This window comes from Lethenteron reissneri, unplaced genomic scaffold (genome assembly GCF_015708825.2).
Source record: "Lethenteron reissneri isolate LAM-NWPU_2019-01 unplaced genomic scaffold, ASM1570882v1 scaffold_280, whole genome shotgun sequence".
Classification (NCBI taxonomy): Eukaryota; Metazoa; Chordata; class Hyperoartia; order Petromyzontiformes; family Petromyzontidae; genus Lethenteron; species Lethenteron reissneri.
In genome coordinates this window covers 777-18,279 of record NW_026891802.1, presented here as the reverse complement: position 1 = coordinate 18,279, position 17,503 = coordinate 777, and the positions used below count along the sequence as shown (strand labels likewise).

At 56.6% G+C, this 17,503-nt stretch overlaps 1 protein-coding gene and 1 pseudogene across 1 annotated transcript; one reads left to right on the top strand and one right to left on the bottom strand.

Moving 5' to 3' along the window:
* The first annotated feature begins 597 nt into the window (after positions 1-597).
* On the top strand, positions 598-8,569 carry LOC133339785 (cyclin-dependent kinase-like 1; annotated as a pseudogene).
* Positions 8,570-15,585: 7,016 nt separating this feature from the next.
* On the bottom strand, positions 15,586-17,233 carry LOC133339786 (HSPB1-associated protein 1-like; the record flags this gene model as incomplete). Its single annotated transcript, XM_061547934.1, has 3 exons — positions 15,586-16,274; positions 16,679-16,711; positions 17,123-17,233. Coding segments are annotated over 3 exons (606 nt in total), but the record flags the coding sequence as incomplete, so codon positions are not given.
* Positions 17,234-17,503: the final 270 nt, after the last annotated feature.

Here is a 17,503-nt window from a genome sequence, read left to right as displayed (position 1 = left end):
ACACTGACAGACACACTGACAGAGTCTCTAGACACTGACAGACAGACACTGACAAACAGACACTGACAGACCGACACTGACAGACGACACTGACAGACAAGACAGACACAGACACAGACACCGACAGACAGACACTGACAGACAGACACTGACAGACAACGACAGACAACACAGACAGACACTGGCAGAGAGACACTGGCAGACACTGACAGACAGACACTGACAGACACTGACAGACAGACACTGACAGACACTGACAGACACTGACAGACAGACACTGACAGACACTGACAGACAGACACTGACAGACAGACACTGACAGACACTGACAGACAGACACGACAGACACTGACAGACAGACACAGACAGACACTGACAGACAGACACTGACAGACAGACACAGACAGACACTGACAGACAGACACAGACAGACACTGACAGACAGACACAGACAGACACAGACAGACAGACAGACCAGACAGACAGACACAGACAGACACTGACAGACAGACACAGACAGAGAGAGCTGTCCCTGGCGGGGTCTCCAGACAACGATGCCGTGCGTTTGAACGTTGCTTTGCACCCTCTCGCCTCCAGCAACTCAAGCATCCAAACCTGGTGAATCTCCTTGAGGTCTTCCGCAAGAAGAGAAGGCTCCACCTCGTGTTCGAGTACTGCGACCACACGGTCCTCAACGAGCTGGACAAACACCCCCACGGGTAAACACACCAAAGGCAAAGATCCCCCGTGTAGCCTGCAAGAGGCTGTTGGGGCAAGTGCTGTTAGCGAGTAGCACCTATAAAGGCCGGCACGGCACACGAGGGGGTGGGTGGCCAGCACCACGCATGAACACCACACACACATATACAAAAGACAAAGATCCCCCGTGTAGCCTGCAAGAGGCTGTTGGGGCAAGTGCTGTTAGCGAGTAGCAATGAAGACCGGCACGGCACACGAGGGGGTGGGTGGCTAGCACCACTCATCTACACACACACATACAAACAAAGATCCCCCGTGTAGCCTGCAAGAGGCTGTTGGGGCAAGTGCTGTTAGCGAGTAGCACCTATGAAGGCCGGCACGGCACACGAGGGGTGGGTGGCCAACACCACGCCGGGCCGCCTTTGTCTCCCCAGTGACGATGTTTACACACTGCACCAGGTGCTCATTTGAGGTTGAGTCAACCTAGGGGAGGTCCAGGATCGGTTTAGGTAATCGTCGCCGGTGTTGGCCGTGGGCGGGAATCGAACTCGGGTCGCCGGGTTCGTAGCGCAGCATGCCAAGCAGAGGTCGCAACCGGGTACCCGATACCCGTACCCTACCCAATACCCGGCTACCCGTACCCAGCCAGATACGGGTACGGGTAGCCGTTTGCGACCCTGGTGCGGCCGGTACGGGTAAGGAATCAAAACCCGTTTGCGACCTCTGACGCCAATGCCGTGCCACCGCTCCCCGACACGCATACGCACACACGCACGAAGACAAAGATCCCCCGTATAGTCTTAACAGACATTTGGGGCAAGTGCTGTTAGAGAGCACCTATGAAGGTGTGTGTGGTATGTTGAACTTCTTTTGCACGGTACGTAGCCAACTGTGCGAACGGAAGGTGCGCGGGAAGGATAACAAACCAAACACAAAAGCAGTTCTGAAGGAATGAGTTCGTCAGCCGAGATGATGGTTTAAAAGTGCCATATAGCTCCAGTGACTTCCTAATATCGGACGGCAGAGCCTTCCAGACGGCCACAGAAGCCACATCTGAAAGCGCCGCGCGATGCAGCAGTGACCGTCTTTGTTCGATGGCCACCCAAAACGCCGCTGCTACTGCTGCTGCCGCTGCTGCTGCTGCTGCCGCTGCTGCTGCTGCCACTGCTGCTGCTACTGCTGCTGCTGCCACTGCTGCTGCTGCTACTGCTGCTGCTGCCGCTGCTGCCGCTGCTGCTGCTGCCGCTGCCGCTGCTGCTGCCTCTGCCGCTGCTGCCGCTGCTACCGCTGCTACTGCTGCTGCTGCCGCTGCTGCCGCTGCTGCTACTGCTGCTACTGCTGCTGCTGCTACTGCTGCTGCTGCCGCTGCTGCTACTGCTGCTACTGGCTGCTGCTACTGCTGCTGCTGCCGCTGCTGCTACTGCTGCTACTGCTGCTGCTGCTACTGCTGCTACTGCTGCTGCTGCTACTGCTGCTGCTGCCGCTGCTGCTACTGCTGCTGCTGCTGCTGCTGCCGCTGCTGCTGCCTCTGCCGCTGCTGCTGCTGCCGCTGCTGCCACCGCTGCCGCTGCTGCTGCTGCCGCTGCCGCTGCTGCTGCTGCCGCTGCTGCTGCTTCCGCTGCTGCCGCTGCCGCTGCTGCTGCTGCGATGACCGCACTCTTGTGGCCAGCGCTGCTCTAACAGACCCCCATGTCCTTGTCTCCCTGCAGGGTCCCCGAGCCCCAAGTGAAGAACATCTTGTTCCAGACTCTGCAGGCGGTCGGCTTCTGTCACCAGCACAACGTACGTCTCTCCGGCACACAGTGAGAGCTTTCAGCAGCATCAGCATCATCAGCAGCAGCAGTAGCAGGGGACGTCGGCTATTGTAGCGGCATCGGCAGCAGGTTTCATCAGCAGCAATAGCAGCATCTTCAGCAGCATCGGCAGCAGTTGCATCTTCATCATCAGCAGCATTTGCATAATCGGGCATAAGAAGCTGTATCTGCAGCAGCAGTAGTAGTAGCATCAGCGGTAGAGACAAATAATTCTTAACAGCAGCTGTAGCATCATCAGCAGTCGCAGCAACATCCGTATTCTTCTCTGCAGTCCGCATTATCAGCATCCTTATCAGCAGTAAAACTACTTTTAAAAATACTTTTATTTTACCTAGAAGTGGCCTGGCAATCACAAATGATAGCCCAACGAAGTGGCTTATCGTTACGTGGAAACTTACCGCAGCCGAATACTCTAAACGCATGTTGAGTCTAAATGTGGAGGGAGAAACCGGAGGACTCCAATACACAGCAGACGTCAGGGTCGGGATCGAACCCACAACCTCCTGCACACCAAGCGAGGTCGTTAACATCTCCTAGCCACCGTGACGCCCCAATCAACAATGGCTTCACCATTATTATGATCATCATCATCAGCAGCAGCATCATCAGCAGCAGCATCATCAGCAGTATCAGCAGCATTAGCATCACATGATCATCATGAACCAGCCTCTGAAGTAGGTATTGATCTCTTATCCAGGTCAGCAATGACTACAAAAAAAACTAACTACGAGATACAATTTCGGTTTCGCATAATTTGGCTAAATTCCAGCTCTTGACAATCACGGTGGCAGGGTGGCGCAGTGGTCACGCTCGTGCCTCGCAGCACGACGGCCTCGGGTTCGATTCCTAACTGGGGGGCGCCCTTCCGCGTGTAATTAGTCCATTCTCACCCCTGTTCTCCGGCTTAAAACGGCCGATGAAACGTAAAAAGCGACTTTGGGACTGCACGTCGCAGCGACGTCGCCGCCTGCTGCGAGAACTTTCCAGGAGCGAGCGGCCGCCGCTTGCCAGTGAAGGCAGCAACGGCGGTGATCTGCGGTGACGGTGACGGCGTGGTGGAGCGGCGGGCGTGGGTAGCTGTCGCGCCGTGTTGGCGCGCCGTGTTGCCGTGTTGGCACGCCGTGTTGCCGTGTTGGCGCGCCGTGTTGCCGTGTTGGCACGCCGTGTTGCCGTGTTGCCACGCCGTGTTGCCGTGTTGCCACGCCGTGTTGCCGTGTTGCCACGCCGTGTTGTCGTGTTGCCACGCCGTGTTGCCGTGTTGCCACGCCGTGTTGCCGTGTTGCCACGCCGTGTTGCCGTGTTGCCACGCCGTGTTGCCGTGTTGCCACGCCGTGTTGCCGTGTTGCCACGCCGTGTTGCCGTGTTGGCACGCCGTGTTGCCGTGTTGCCACGCCGTGTTGCCGTGTTGCCACGCCGTGTTGCCGTGTTGCCACGCCGTGTTGCCGTGTTGCCACGCCGTGTTGCCGTGTTGCCACGCCGTGTTGACGTGTTGCCACGCCGTGTTGCCGTGTTGGCACGCCGTGTTGCCGTGTTGCCACGCCGTGTTGCCGTGTTGCCACGCCGTGTTGCCGTGTTGCCACGCCGTGTTGCCGTGTTGCCACGCCGTGTTGCCGTGTTGCCACGCCGTGTTGACGTGTTGCCACGCCGTGTTGACATGTTGCCGTGTTGCCACGCCGTGTTGCCGTGTTGCCACGCCGTGTTGACGTGTTGCCACGCCGTGTTGACATGTTGCCGTGTTGCCGTGTTGCCACGCCGTGTTGACGTGTTGCCACGCCGTGTTGCCGTGTTGCCGTGTTGCCATGTTGCCACGCCGTGTTGACGTTCGGTGCGTATTTGCCGTGGCAGTGCATCCACCGTGACGTGAAGCCAGAGAACATCCTGGTGACCAAGCAAGGAATCATCAAACTCTGTGACTTTGGCTTTGCCCGCATGCTAAGTGAGTTTCCTGCACGCATGCACACACACGCACGCACGCGCACGCACGCACACACGCACGCAACACACACACCACCCTGTGGGGAGCGGTGGTGCAGCGGTTAGCGCACTGCACGACAAACCCGGCGACCCGAGTTCGATTCGCGCTCACGGCCAACACCAGTGACGATTATTTGAACCGGTCCTGGGCCTCCGCTAGGTCGACTCGACCTCAAATGATGAGTACCTGGTGCGATGTGTAAAACATCGCCGCAACCCAACCCCATCGTGTGCCGTGCCAACATTCATCAAACAAAGACGGTGGTCACCGCATCAGCGCTTTCAGATGCGCTTCTGCGGCCGTCTGGAACGCCTCTTCCTTCCGACATTAGGAAGCCACTTGGAGCTAGTTGGCAATTTTAAATCATCATCTAGATCGGAAACTCATTTCCGTAGAAGAACCGCTTCATGTATTTCGTCTGCTGTCCTTTCCCTGCACTTCTGATCAGCACGTACGACGCGAAAGAAGTTCAACATGCGCACGGTACATAGGCGCTACGCGCTAATGGCACTCGCCCCACAAGCTAATGCTATATGCTTGTTGTAGCGAGACCGGGTGACGAGTACACGGACTACGTGGCGACGCGCTGGTACCGTGCCCCCGAGCTGCTGGTGGGCGACACGCAGTACGGACCGGCGGTCGACGTGTGGGCGCTGGGCTGCGTCTTCGCCGAGCTCCTGGCCGGGGAGCCTCTGTGGCCGGGCCGATCGGACGTCGATCAGCTGCACCTCATCCGCACGACGCAGGGTCGGACACGCACGCTCGCTAACTAGCTCGCACGCTAGCACACGCGCTCGCACACTGACACGCTCGCTAGCACCCTCGCTAGCTCGCTCGCTAGCTCGCACGCTAGCACACGCGCTCGCACACTGACACGCTCGCTAGCACCCTCGCTAGCTCGCTCGCTAGCTCGCACGCTAGCACACGCGCTCGCACACTGACACGCTCGCTAGCACCCTCGCTAGCTCGCTCGCTAGCACACGCGCTCGCACACTGACACGCTCGCGAGCACGCTCGCTCGCTCGCTCACACTGTAGCACATGCGCTCGCACACTGCCACGCTCGCTAGCACGCTCGCTCGCTCGCTCACACGGTAGCACATGCGCTCGCACACTGACACGCTCGCGAGCACGCTCGCTCGCTCACACGGTAGCACATGCGCTCGCACACTGCCATGCTCGCTAGCACGCTCGCTCGCTCGCTCGCTCACACGGTAGCACATGCGCTCGCACACTGACACGCTCGCGAGCACGCTCGCTCGCTCGCTCACACGGTAGCACATGCGCTCGCACACTGACACGCTCGCTAGCACGCTCGCTAGCTCGCACGCGAGCACACTGCCACGCTCGCTAGCACGCACGCCAGCACGCTAGCACACGCGCTCACACACTGCCACGCTCGCTAGCACGCACGCTAGCACGCTAGCACATGCGCTCACACACTGCCACGCTCGCTAGCACGCACGCTAGCACGCTAGCACACGTGCTCACACACTGCCACGCTCGCTAGCACGCACGCTAGCACACGCGCTCACACACTGCCACGCTCGCTAGCACGCACGCTAGCACGCTAGCACACGCGCTCACACACTGCCACGCTCGCTAGCACGCACGCTAGCACACGCGCTCACACACTGCCACGCTCGCTAGCACGCACGCTAGCACGCTAGCACACGCGCTCACACACTGCCACGCTCGCTAGCACGCACGCTAGCACGCTAGCACACGCGCTCACACACTGCCACGCTCGCTAGCACGCACGCTAGCTCGCTAGCACACGCGCTCACACACTGCCACGCTCGCTAGCACGCACGCTAGCACGCTCGCTAGCTCGCACGCGAGCACGCTAGCACACGAGCACACGCGCTCGCACACTGCCACGCTCGCTAGCACCCTCGCTAGCTCACACCGAGCACGCTAGCACACGAGCACACGCGCTCGCACACTGCCACGCTCGCTAGCACACGCGCTCGCACACTGCCACGCTCGCTAGCACGCTCACACACTCGCGCGTACATTTTTCATCGTTGCTACGCGGATACTGCACGGCCGTCGTTGGATTCTTGAGATGCTGACAAATTCTCCATTCGCTCGTTTTCATTATTATTTAATATTACATATTTATTTTTTACCGATAGCTCGTTTTAATGGACCGCGAAATTTGCGGAGGTCGCGGGTCATTGTCCCCCCCCCCCCCGCCCTTCGCCTGGGAGCTTTAGTGCAGTCGTCGGTTGAGAATGACGGACTGAGTGAATGACCGAGTGATCAAACGTTGTCCTTCAGGAGACCTCATTCCACGACACCAGCAGATCTTCAGCTCGAACCAGTTCTTCAGCGGGCTGAGCATCCCTGAGCCTGAGACACGGGTGGGTGGACACAGAGACACCTCGAGATGTTAACTACCTCTCCTCGTATACAGGAGGTTGTGGGTTCGATCCAGACGCTGACCCCTGTTCTATATTTGGAGTTTGCGTGTCTCTCTCATCCATCAAGGTGGCTCGGAGATGTTAACTACCTCGCCTGGTGTACAGGAGGTCGTGGGTTCGATCCCGACCCAGACCGCTGTTGTATATTTGGAGTTTCCGTGTCTCTCTCTCATCATGGTGGCTACGAAATGGTAACTACCTCGCCTGGTGTACAGGAGGCCGTGGCTTCGATCCCGACCCCTGCTTTCTATTTGGAGTCTCTCTCTCTCCCCGTGGTCGCGTGGATTCTTCTCCGTGTCCTCCAGTTTTTTCCATCCACATCTAGAATCACCGTCACGCGTTGAGAGCATTCGGCTGCTGTACATGTCCACACGACTAAGCCACTTTCGTTGTGCTGATATCTTTTGTGATAGCCAAGTCGCTTCTGAAGAAGAGCCACACGGCTCAGTGGGGCCCTACCGAGTAAGGCTCCCAGAATTAAGATCGGATGAGACCAGACCCATTGTGGGCGATGTGGTCATAGGCGGTAGACGGTTAGGTCTGTTGTAGTGTCACAAATAACGAATAGTTTGTAGTTAAAGTTCAGCGCTGGCTTGTTTCTAAAAAGTGACATTACACTTCAGAATGAGAATATGTATTTATCGTGGAGGAATCTGATGTTCACGGATGTCCAGTTGGGGCACGGTAAGAATGTTAACAACAAAACAGTACAAAAACACAATGAGAGTGAAAAGTACAATAAAGGTAAACAAATCACCAAAACACATATAAGTAAAACTAAACAATCCCCATCCTACCAGTCCACTGAGGTATTCACTTATTGTTCAAAAGCGACCTGGCCACAAATGATAGCTCAACAAAGTGGCCCATCATTTGGACATTTATCGCAGCCAAAATAATCTAAATAGTCTAAACGCATGTTTCTAAATGTGGAGGGAAAAATTTGAGGACCCGGAGAAAAAATTCACGCGAACCCCCGACCTCCTGTATACCAGGCGAGGTAGTTAACATCTCCTAGCCACCGTAATGATGATGAGAGAGAGACACGCAAACTCCAAATATACAGCAGCAGGCGTCAGGGTCAGGATCAAACCCCGACCTCCTGCACACCAGGCGAGGTAGTGAACACCTAACGCAAGCACGGCAGCAGCTGTCGCGTTCCACCTCTCACGCTTTCTCCGTCCTGCCCCTCCGGCGCGTCTCGCGCTGCCAGGAGCCGCTGGATTCGCGCTTTCCTTGCGCTCGCCCGCGGCGCTCTCCTTCATGCGCGGCTGCCTGGAGATGGACCCGGCCGACCGTGCGGCCTGCGACGGCCTCCTGGGCCACCCCTACCTGGCGGAGCGGGACGGCGAGCGGCGGCGCTCCGAGCGGCACGGCCGCCTGCCGCTGGTCGCGCACGGCGGCAAGAAGACGCATGGCGGCGGCGGCGGGGCCGCACGTCACAACGGCAACAACGCCGGCGGCAACGGCAACAAGTACGACAACCACCGGCTGCCGGACATCAACGCGCCGAACGCGGCGCACGCGGCCCACGCGGCGTCCTCGTCACCGCAGCCGCCCGCGCCGCCCACGCCGCCCACACCGCCGCTCTGCCTCACCCCGTTCATGCGGGCGCCCAAGTCGTAGAGGAAGTGGCCCACCGTCATCACCACCGTCGCCACCACCGCGACCCACCGCCGCCGCCACCGTCACCACCACCGCCGCTGTCACCACCATCGCCACCACCACCGTCCCACCACCACCGTCACCGCCACCACCACCGTCGCCACCACCGCCGTCACCACCACCGTCGCCACCACCGCCGCCACCACCACCACCACCGCCACCCACCACCCCCAGGGCCACCGCTCGTCCCTGGTCCACTGAGGTCTCGCTCGCCCCGTCCGACGGAATGCCCCCGACTCGACCCGCCGCCTCTACCGGAGATGAACACCCCCCCTCCCCGCTCGCAACCGCTTGCAACCCCCACCCGCTCGGCTTGCGGGATCCGATGAGAAGCGGGCGCATTGCGGCTGACGCGTGGCGGTTATCTCCGTGACAACGTCACGAGGCCGCGCTCGCGTCCCGCGTCTTCGGCGTTGGCGTCTCCGCCCTGCTCCGACGAGCGCTTGGACCGCAGCACTCGACTCCTGTTTACAGCCCCCGAGCCAGCGGTGGGAAATTCCACGTTCTTGTGGCAGGACGAGGCGACCCACGCAAACCGAACCACTGCTGACTTCCCACTACGGTGGATGCAGGGTCTTTTTTTTTTTTTTTTCTTTTTTTCTTCTCCCCCGCAAAAGCACGGTGGCCACGACGCCACCGCGCGACGTCAGCTGCCTGCCGATGGGCGCGCAAACGGCAACGCCAACGGCGGTGTCCCACATCCGGCCGCGGAGCCCAGTGGGGTGCAATTTGAAGGCGCCTCGTAAAGTCCACGATTTACACCATTGGTACCTCATTTGCCAGTAAAAATATTATTGGTTTTTTACCCTTTTATCTGACACCTTTGTTGTAAAAAAGGTGTCAGTTTTGTTGCCAGATAAAAGGGTAAAACCCAATTATCATATTTTTTTACTGGCAAATGAGGTTCCAATGGTGTAAATGCTTACCCCGAGCTCTCATACTCTGATGGTGCATTGTCTTTGAGTTGTGCGCCTTTTGGCGTCATCTGGTCCAACACCATGTGAGACTAGGCTCTAAGGAAAGCTGTCTCGGGTGTGGACCAATCAACTTCAAGGACAGTGCATACATTATCAGAGTTGTGTTTTTTGTTTGCATTATGACTGCAGGTATTGTGGTCTATGCAAACATGACTAATTGTGGGTAGATGTTGGTTGGCTGCATGACAAACCGAACCTGGTGTGGAGCGAGAGGGGCTTGCCCTACGGCGTTCCCTTGTTAGTCATGCACTTGGCTGTCCGCGATGTTGGCTCTCTGCGAATCGTATCTGGAAATCTACGCGACGACTGCATCGAGATAGAGAAAGTGATGAGAGAGAAAGTGATGAGAGATGGAGTGATGAGAGAGAAAGTGATGAGAGAGAAAGTGATGAGAGATGGAGGGACGAGAGAGAAAGTGACGAGAGAGAAAGTGATGCGAGATGGAGTGACGACAGATAAAGTGATGAGAAAGCAAGATGGAGAGAGCTTCTCGAACCTTTGGAAGAATGTTGAGCACACGTCTGCACGTGCTATGTCCGTAGGGCCAATGTCGCTGTCCCGTGAAATGTTTCCGTTCACGAGCGTATCCCTCGTGACGAATAACGTGGGAGATCCTGCCCACTCCCGACAAAGCCCACAACTTGACGGGTGTTGAGCAGAGGTCGCAACCGGGTACCCGATACCCGTACCCTACCCGATACCCGGCTACCCGTACCCGGCCGGGTACGGGTACCCGTTTGTGACCCTGGTGCGGCCCGGGTACGGGTACGGGTAGGCCGTGAGTCACCGGTGAGTAACCGTTTGTCACTCATTTCCCAACGTCTTGTCTCTTCTCACAATTCAAGTTCCTAGAATCAACCCACCCGCGCCTGCAACATGGCTTCATCCCAGATGTCGCAATCAGGTACCCGGCCGTACCCGTACCCTACCCGATACCCGGCCGGGTACGGGTAGGGTACGGGTAGCCGTTTGCGACCCTGGTGCGGCCGGGTACGGGTAAGGAATCAAAACCCGTTTGCGACCTCTGGTGTTGAGTCGTAGGCTCTGTCCACTGCACCGCCTGTGATTGGATGGTTTAAATGAAGTCGCATACATTGCTTATTATTATTTAAATGAAGGTCTCTTGTTTATGCTGAACTTGTTTCGCTGCGTACGTAGCCAACAGTTCTAATCGGATGTGCGGGTAGTGTGTTAGTGTGAAAGGTCTCTATTTGGACGTGTGTGTGTTTGCACTCCACATTCCTCCCAGCACCAAAAGAGCAATGGGGGTGGCTCTTTAAGCCAGCGGTGGAAATTCCACATTCCCATGGCGTGCGTCAGCCTCGGTATCCGTAGAGCGCAAACAGCTGTCGACTTCCGCAGAGCGGTACTCGTTTTATCGACCCCCAAAGGGGATGATTGTCTCACCTCACCCCCCCCCCGACCTCATCACTCTCACGCAACCACTCATCCCACCACTCCTCATTCCACAAAGACGCTCACCTCATCAGTCTCACGCAACCACTCATCCCACCACTCATTCCACAAAGACGCTCACCTCATGACTCTCACGCAACCACTCATCCCACCACTCCTCCCACAAAGACGCTCACCTCAGTCTCACGCAACCACTCATCCCACCACTCCTCCCACAAAGACGCTCACCTCATCACTCGCGCAACCACTCATCCCACCACTCCTCATTCCACAAAGATGCTCACCTCATCACACTCACGCAACCACTCATCCCACCACTCCTCCCACAAAGACGCTCACCTCATCACTCTCACGCAACCACTCATCCCACCACTCCTCCCACAAAGACGCTCACCTCATCACTCTCACTCTCACGCAACCACTCCCACCACTCCTCCCTCAAAGACGCTCACCTCATCAGTCTCACGCAACCACTCATCCCACCACTCCTCCCAAAGACGCTCACCTCACTCTCACGCAACCACTCATCCCACCACTCCTCCCACAAACACGCTCACCTCATCACTCTCACGCAACCACTCATCCCACCACTCCTAATTCCACAAAGACGCTCACCTCATCAGTCTCACGCAACCACTCATCCCACCGCTCCTCCCACAAAGACGCTCACCTCATCAGTCTCACGCAACCACTCATCCCACCACTCCTCCCACAAAGACGCTCACCTCATCACTCTCACGCAACCACTCATCCCACCACTCCTCATTCCACAAAGACGCTCACCTCATCAGTCTCACGCAACCACTCATCCCACCACTCCTCATTCCACAAAGACGCTCACCTCATCAGTCTCACGCAACCACTCATCCCACCACTCCTCCCAAAGACGCTCACCTCACTCTCACGCAACCACTCATCCCACCACTCCTCCCACAAACATGCTCACCTCATCACTCTCACGCAACCACTCATCCCACCACTCCTCATTCCACAAAGACGCTCACCTCATCACTCTCACGCAACCACTCATCCCACCACTCCTCATTCCACAAAGACGCTCACCTCATCAGTCTCACGCAACCACTCATCCCACCACTCCTCTCACAAAGACGCTCACCTCATCACTCTCACGCAACCACTCATCCCACCACTCCTCATTCCACAGACGCTCACTTCATCAGTCTCACTCAACCACTCATCACCACTCCTCCCACAAAGACGCTCACCTCATCAGTCTCACGCAACCACTCATCCCACCACTCCTCCCACAAAGACGCTCACCTCATCAATCTCACGCAACCACTCATCCCACCACTCCTCCCACAAAGACGCTCACCTCATCAGTCTCACGCAACCACTCATCCCACCACTCCTCCCACAAAGACGCTCACCTCATCAGTCTCACGCAACCACTCATCCCACCACTCCTCCCACAAAGACGCTCACCTCATCAGTCTCACGCAACCACTCATCCCACCACTCCTCCCACAAAGACGCTCACCTCAGTCTCACGCAACCACTCATCCCACCACTCCTCCCACAAAGACGCTCACCTCATCAGTCTCACGCAACCACTCATCCCACCACTCCTCATTCCACAAAGACGCTCACCTCATCACTCTCACGCAACCACTCATCCCACCACTCCTCCCACAGACGCTCACCTCATCACTCTCACGCAACCACTCATCCCACCACTCCCACAAAGACGCTCACCTCATCAGTCTCCGCAACCACTCATCCCACCACTCCTCCCACAGACGCTCACCTCACTCTCACGCAACCACTCATCCCACCACTCCTCCCACAAAGACGCTCACCTCATCACTCTCACGCAACCACTCATCCCACCACTCCTCCCACAAAGATGCTCACCTCATCAGTCTCACGCAACCACTCATCCCCACTCCTCCCACAAAGACGCTCACCTCATCACTCTCACGCAACCACTCATCCCACCACTCCTCATGCCACAAAGACGCTCACCTCATCACTCTCGCGCAACCACTCATCCCACCACTCCTCATTCCACAAAAACACTCATACCTGTCAACCCCTTATCAGCCCCTCCCTACGTTATTACGGACCAATTTAGACTATTGGTCACCCCGTCAAAACGCACCCTGCGAGGCGCTGTACATAGTAACGGGTGTTTGATCGCGTGAACGTAACCCAAACCGTGTTTAGTGTGTGAATAAAAGAAAAAATCGGGAAACATGCTTAAAGAAATAATTTCATTTGTACTCATTCAACAAAAATGTTTCGTTACATCAACATTGTGCTGTTTTTGTCTGTACCGTGTGACCCGATGCGGATACCCCGATACACGGCTGGAAAACAACGGAACCCGTGGAAAGACAAGATGACCGATTCACTTCCGAAAGGAGGAATTGCAGCAATGCACCACTCGGCTACCCCCTGACGCAATCACCTGCGGCGCTCATCAACCACCTCGGTGTTGAATTTCTTTCGCACCGCGCTAAATCGGAGATAAAGTTGGTCTTGGTGGCTGAAACGACGGGTCGAGAGACGGCCCGACGCTTTTGAAACGGACCGGTCCAGGCTAAAAGTGTCGAGACCCTTACTCCATCGGAAGACGTGAAGACTGCCCCCACTTGGACTGGACTTCTCCTGAAGCCGATGAGCATGGTTGGCTACGAGCGGTGCGAAAGTAGTTTAATACACACACAACCCTGTCCCAAGCGTCAGGGGGCCACTCAAGGCAAGGTACATCATCAACATCATCGCCGCCATCATCAACATCATCATTATCACCATCAACATTATCGCCACCATCAACAACATCATCAACAACATCATCACCGCCACCATCATCGCCACCATCATCACCATCATCGCCACCATCAACACCATCATCGCCACCATCAACACCATCATCGCCACCATCAACATCGCCGCCAACATCATCGCTGCCATCATCATCGCCGCCATCAACACCATCGCCACCATCACCATCATCAACACCATCATCACCGCCACCATCAACACCATCAACATCATCGCCACCATCAACACCATCATCGCCACCATCACCATCATCAACACCATCATCACCGCCACCATCACCATCATCAACACCATCATCACCGCCACCATCAACATCATCATCGCCACCATCAACATCATCATCGCCACCATCAACATCATCATCAACATCATCATCACACATCATCACACGCCACCATCACCATCACCGCCACCATCACCGCCACCATCACCGCCACCATCACCACCATCAACATCATCACCGCCATCAAGTATGTATGTTAAACGTATTTCTCACTACATAGCCAACCGTTTTAATCAGAGGTGCGGGGGGGGGGTGGACAAAAAACTAAACACACAAAGCAGTTCTAAAGAGTTTTCAATCGAGATTATTTCAAAATGCATAGCTCCAGTGGCTTCCTGATATCGGAAGGAAGAGCGTTCCAGACGGCTGCAGAAGCAGTCAGTGGCGGCTCCTGCAAAATCTCTCAGGGGGGGCAAATGTCTGGATGATTGATAAGGATAAGGTCCACCCATGCAATGGATACATTAACAGCTTAAGCATGTAAAGGCAACTTCACTTCTTTAATATTAATGAAAAATAAAGTGACTCTTACAATACATCTCCTTGTTTGTTTCTATACTCACTATTAATAGAATCCACTCAAGTTTATTTTATTAAGATTCCACAAGGTGGCGACAAATTATATTGTTGGATGAAACGTGCTTACGTATGATGACGTAAGCACGTTAGGGCGAGCCCTCCCGGAAGCCATAGAGAATGCATTGCAGCGCCCCCGGTCGAAAAAAAACATCTTTGAATGTAAGTCTATGGGGCCACTCGGGGCGATTCTCAGCCGGAGTGAAATCGCCCAAAAAGAGGCGGTACTCCACAGAACGTGACATGACGCTGATTGGACTATATCCAGAGGCACAGTGACGGCTAGCGTGACTCTGTGGTTGAATGACATTGGTGGTGCGTCGCCCAATCGCCCTAATGAAGAAACCGCCCCTGGAAGCAGCGCATTTGAAAGCGCCACGCGACCATGCGGTGACCACCGCCTTTGTTCAATGACCAGCAGCCAAAGCCGCTGCCGCTGCTGCTGAGAGGTTGATGGTTTATCCTCCTTGACGACATCAGCGAGGCGCCGTGGTTCATTTGTGGCCAGCACTTGGTGTGTAACGAGTGCGACCTGAAATTTAGATTTAAAGCTTTCGTGACTGCAGGGATTCATCTTCTTGGTTCTTTCGGTAAAGTCAGGTGACTTTAAAGTCACGTGACTTTACCGAAAGAACCAAGAAGATGAGTGCGACCTCGTAAAGTGTTTTATTAAAGCCACCGTACGGACAAGCACTGTCGTGGAACTGTTTCCAAGACGTTTCACCGCTTCAACCGGCACATTTCTTTTTTGACGGCTTCTACAGGCCGAGGCCTTGGCAAGGAGCCTGCCATCGACCTCGGGGACGCTCACCCGCACGTGGCCCGTAGCTCCATGGCGCGCCGTCGTTTCCCCCCGGCCTCTCAGTGGTGGGCGGCGGCAATGCCACCACACTTCCCTCGCCTCCCCCCCCGCCGTGCAGTACAATGCAGAACGAGAGCGGGTGGGGCTGGCTCAGCTGCCGTAGAGAGGGTGCGAGTCGCGCTTTAGCCACACAACTGCCCGCCGAGACGCGGACAAAGCAGTCGCGTGCGGGCGGGCGATCGAGTCACACGGACGACCGCTCAGATGCGACACCCGGATTAAGTTGACAACCCCCGCCGTGTGTGCGTTGCTCCCCGCACGCCTCGTGCTCCGTTCTCTTTTCCTCGCAATTTAAACTCACAAGCGAGCCGCCTACACGTTGAGCCGCTGCCTCAGCAGCCTCGCGATCTCCCTCACCACGTCCGGGTGAGCGACGCACTCCAACAGCGTGTCCGTATCCACGGCAACGTCCTCGCCGGCACCCTCGGCAACGACCCCCTGGCTCTCGCGCGCCGCGGGTTCCTCCTCGTCGGAGGTCGGGGAGTCGGAACCGGGATCCGACGGGACGAGGAAAGCGCCGCACGGCATGCTGGGAGCGCCGCCCCCCTCGTGATCTTCCGACGGAGATTCGCCCCCCGTAGTCTGGCTGCGGCGATCGCCGTGGCAGCTGCAGCTGCAGCAGCTGCCGAGCGCCGACTCGTCGGCCTTGCGCTTCTTCGCTGGGCGGGAGCCGCCCTGGTGCTGGTGGAAGGCTTCCGACCGCGAGGAGCCGGGCAGAGCTCGGAGAGCCGCGTTGAGGTAGCGGAGGTTCGTCTCGTAGCTGACGTCGTCATCCTAGAAGGATGGGCGGGGGAGGGGGGAGAAGTTTTTTGCGGGTTAGTAATTCAACTTTAATCTCTTATTCGACCCCGTGTCACATGACTCCCACGCAATGAGACCTATAAATTATTTTGTCTTTCCCCCCCTGCGCCCTCCCGCCCCCCCACCACCGATTTTATTCCGACTCTACGATCGGGGCGTGGAGTCCGCGCCGCGCTGCGAGATTTCTCAGGACGCTGGTGTCACGGGAGAACGGCCCGCTGAAGCGGGCGCCAGAGAGCCGCATCCTAAATCCCTTCTTGAAGCGACCTCTTGATCCACGCAGCAGCAGTACGACACTTAAACCGTTTACTTCTTCTCTAATTCTCAGGGTTATGGGTAAAGGGGTTAAAGGTCATGGTTCAGGTCAGGGGAATGACCTCGGAGGGGTTGAGCCAGCGAGCGGGGTTGATCTACTTTAGGGTTATAGTTAATGAGGTTAAGGTCATGGTTCAGGTCAGGGGTTAGGGTCAGGGGTCAGGGGCAGGGTCATGACCTCGGAGGGGTTGAGCCAGCGAGCGTGGTTATCTACTTTAGGGTTATAGTTAATGAGGTTAGGTCATGGCTCAGGTCAGGGGTCAGGGGTCAGGGGTCAGGGTCGTAACCTCGGAGGGTTGAGCCAGCGGGCGTGGTTATCTACTTTAGGGTTATAGTTAATGAGGTTAAGGTCATGGCTCAGGTCAGGGGTTAGGGGTCAGGGGTCAGGGTCGTGACCTCGGAGGGGTTGAGCCAGCGGGCGTGGTTATCTACTTTAGGGTTATAGTTAATGAGGTTAAGGTCATGGCTCAGGTCAGGGGTTAGGGGTCAGGGGTCAGGGTCGTGACCTCGGAGGGGTTGAGCCAGCGGGCCAGGTTGTCGGGGTGAGGCTGGGTCTTGACGGCGCAGACGACGATCCGCGCCAGGGCCTCCTGCAGGCGAGCCTCGTGGTCCGACTCCTACGGACACATCAGCCATCAGCGACAAACAGTCAACAACAATGACAATGTACGGCAATCAGAGGTCGCAAACGGGTTTTGATTCCTTACCCTACCCCGTACCCGCCGCACCAGGGTCGCAAACGGGTACCCGTACCCTACCGGATACCCGGCTACCCGTACCCTACCCGTACCCGCCGGGTATCGGAAGGGTACGGGTATCGGGTACCCGATTGCGACTTCTGGAATGAAGCCATGTTGCAGGCGCGGGTGGGTTGATTCTAGGAACTT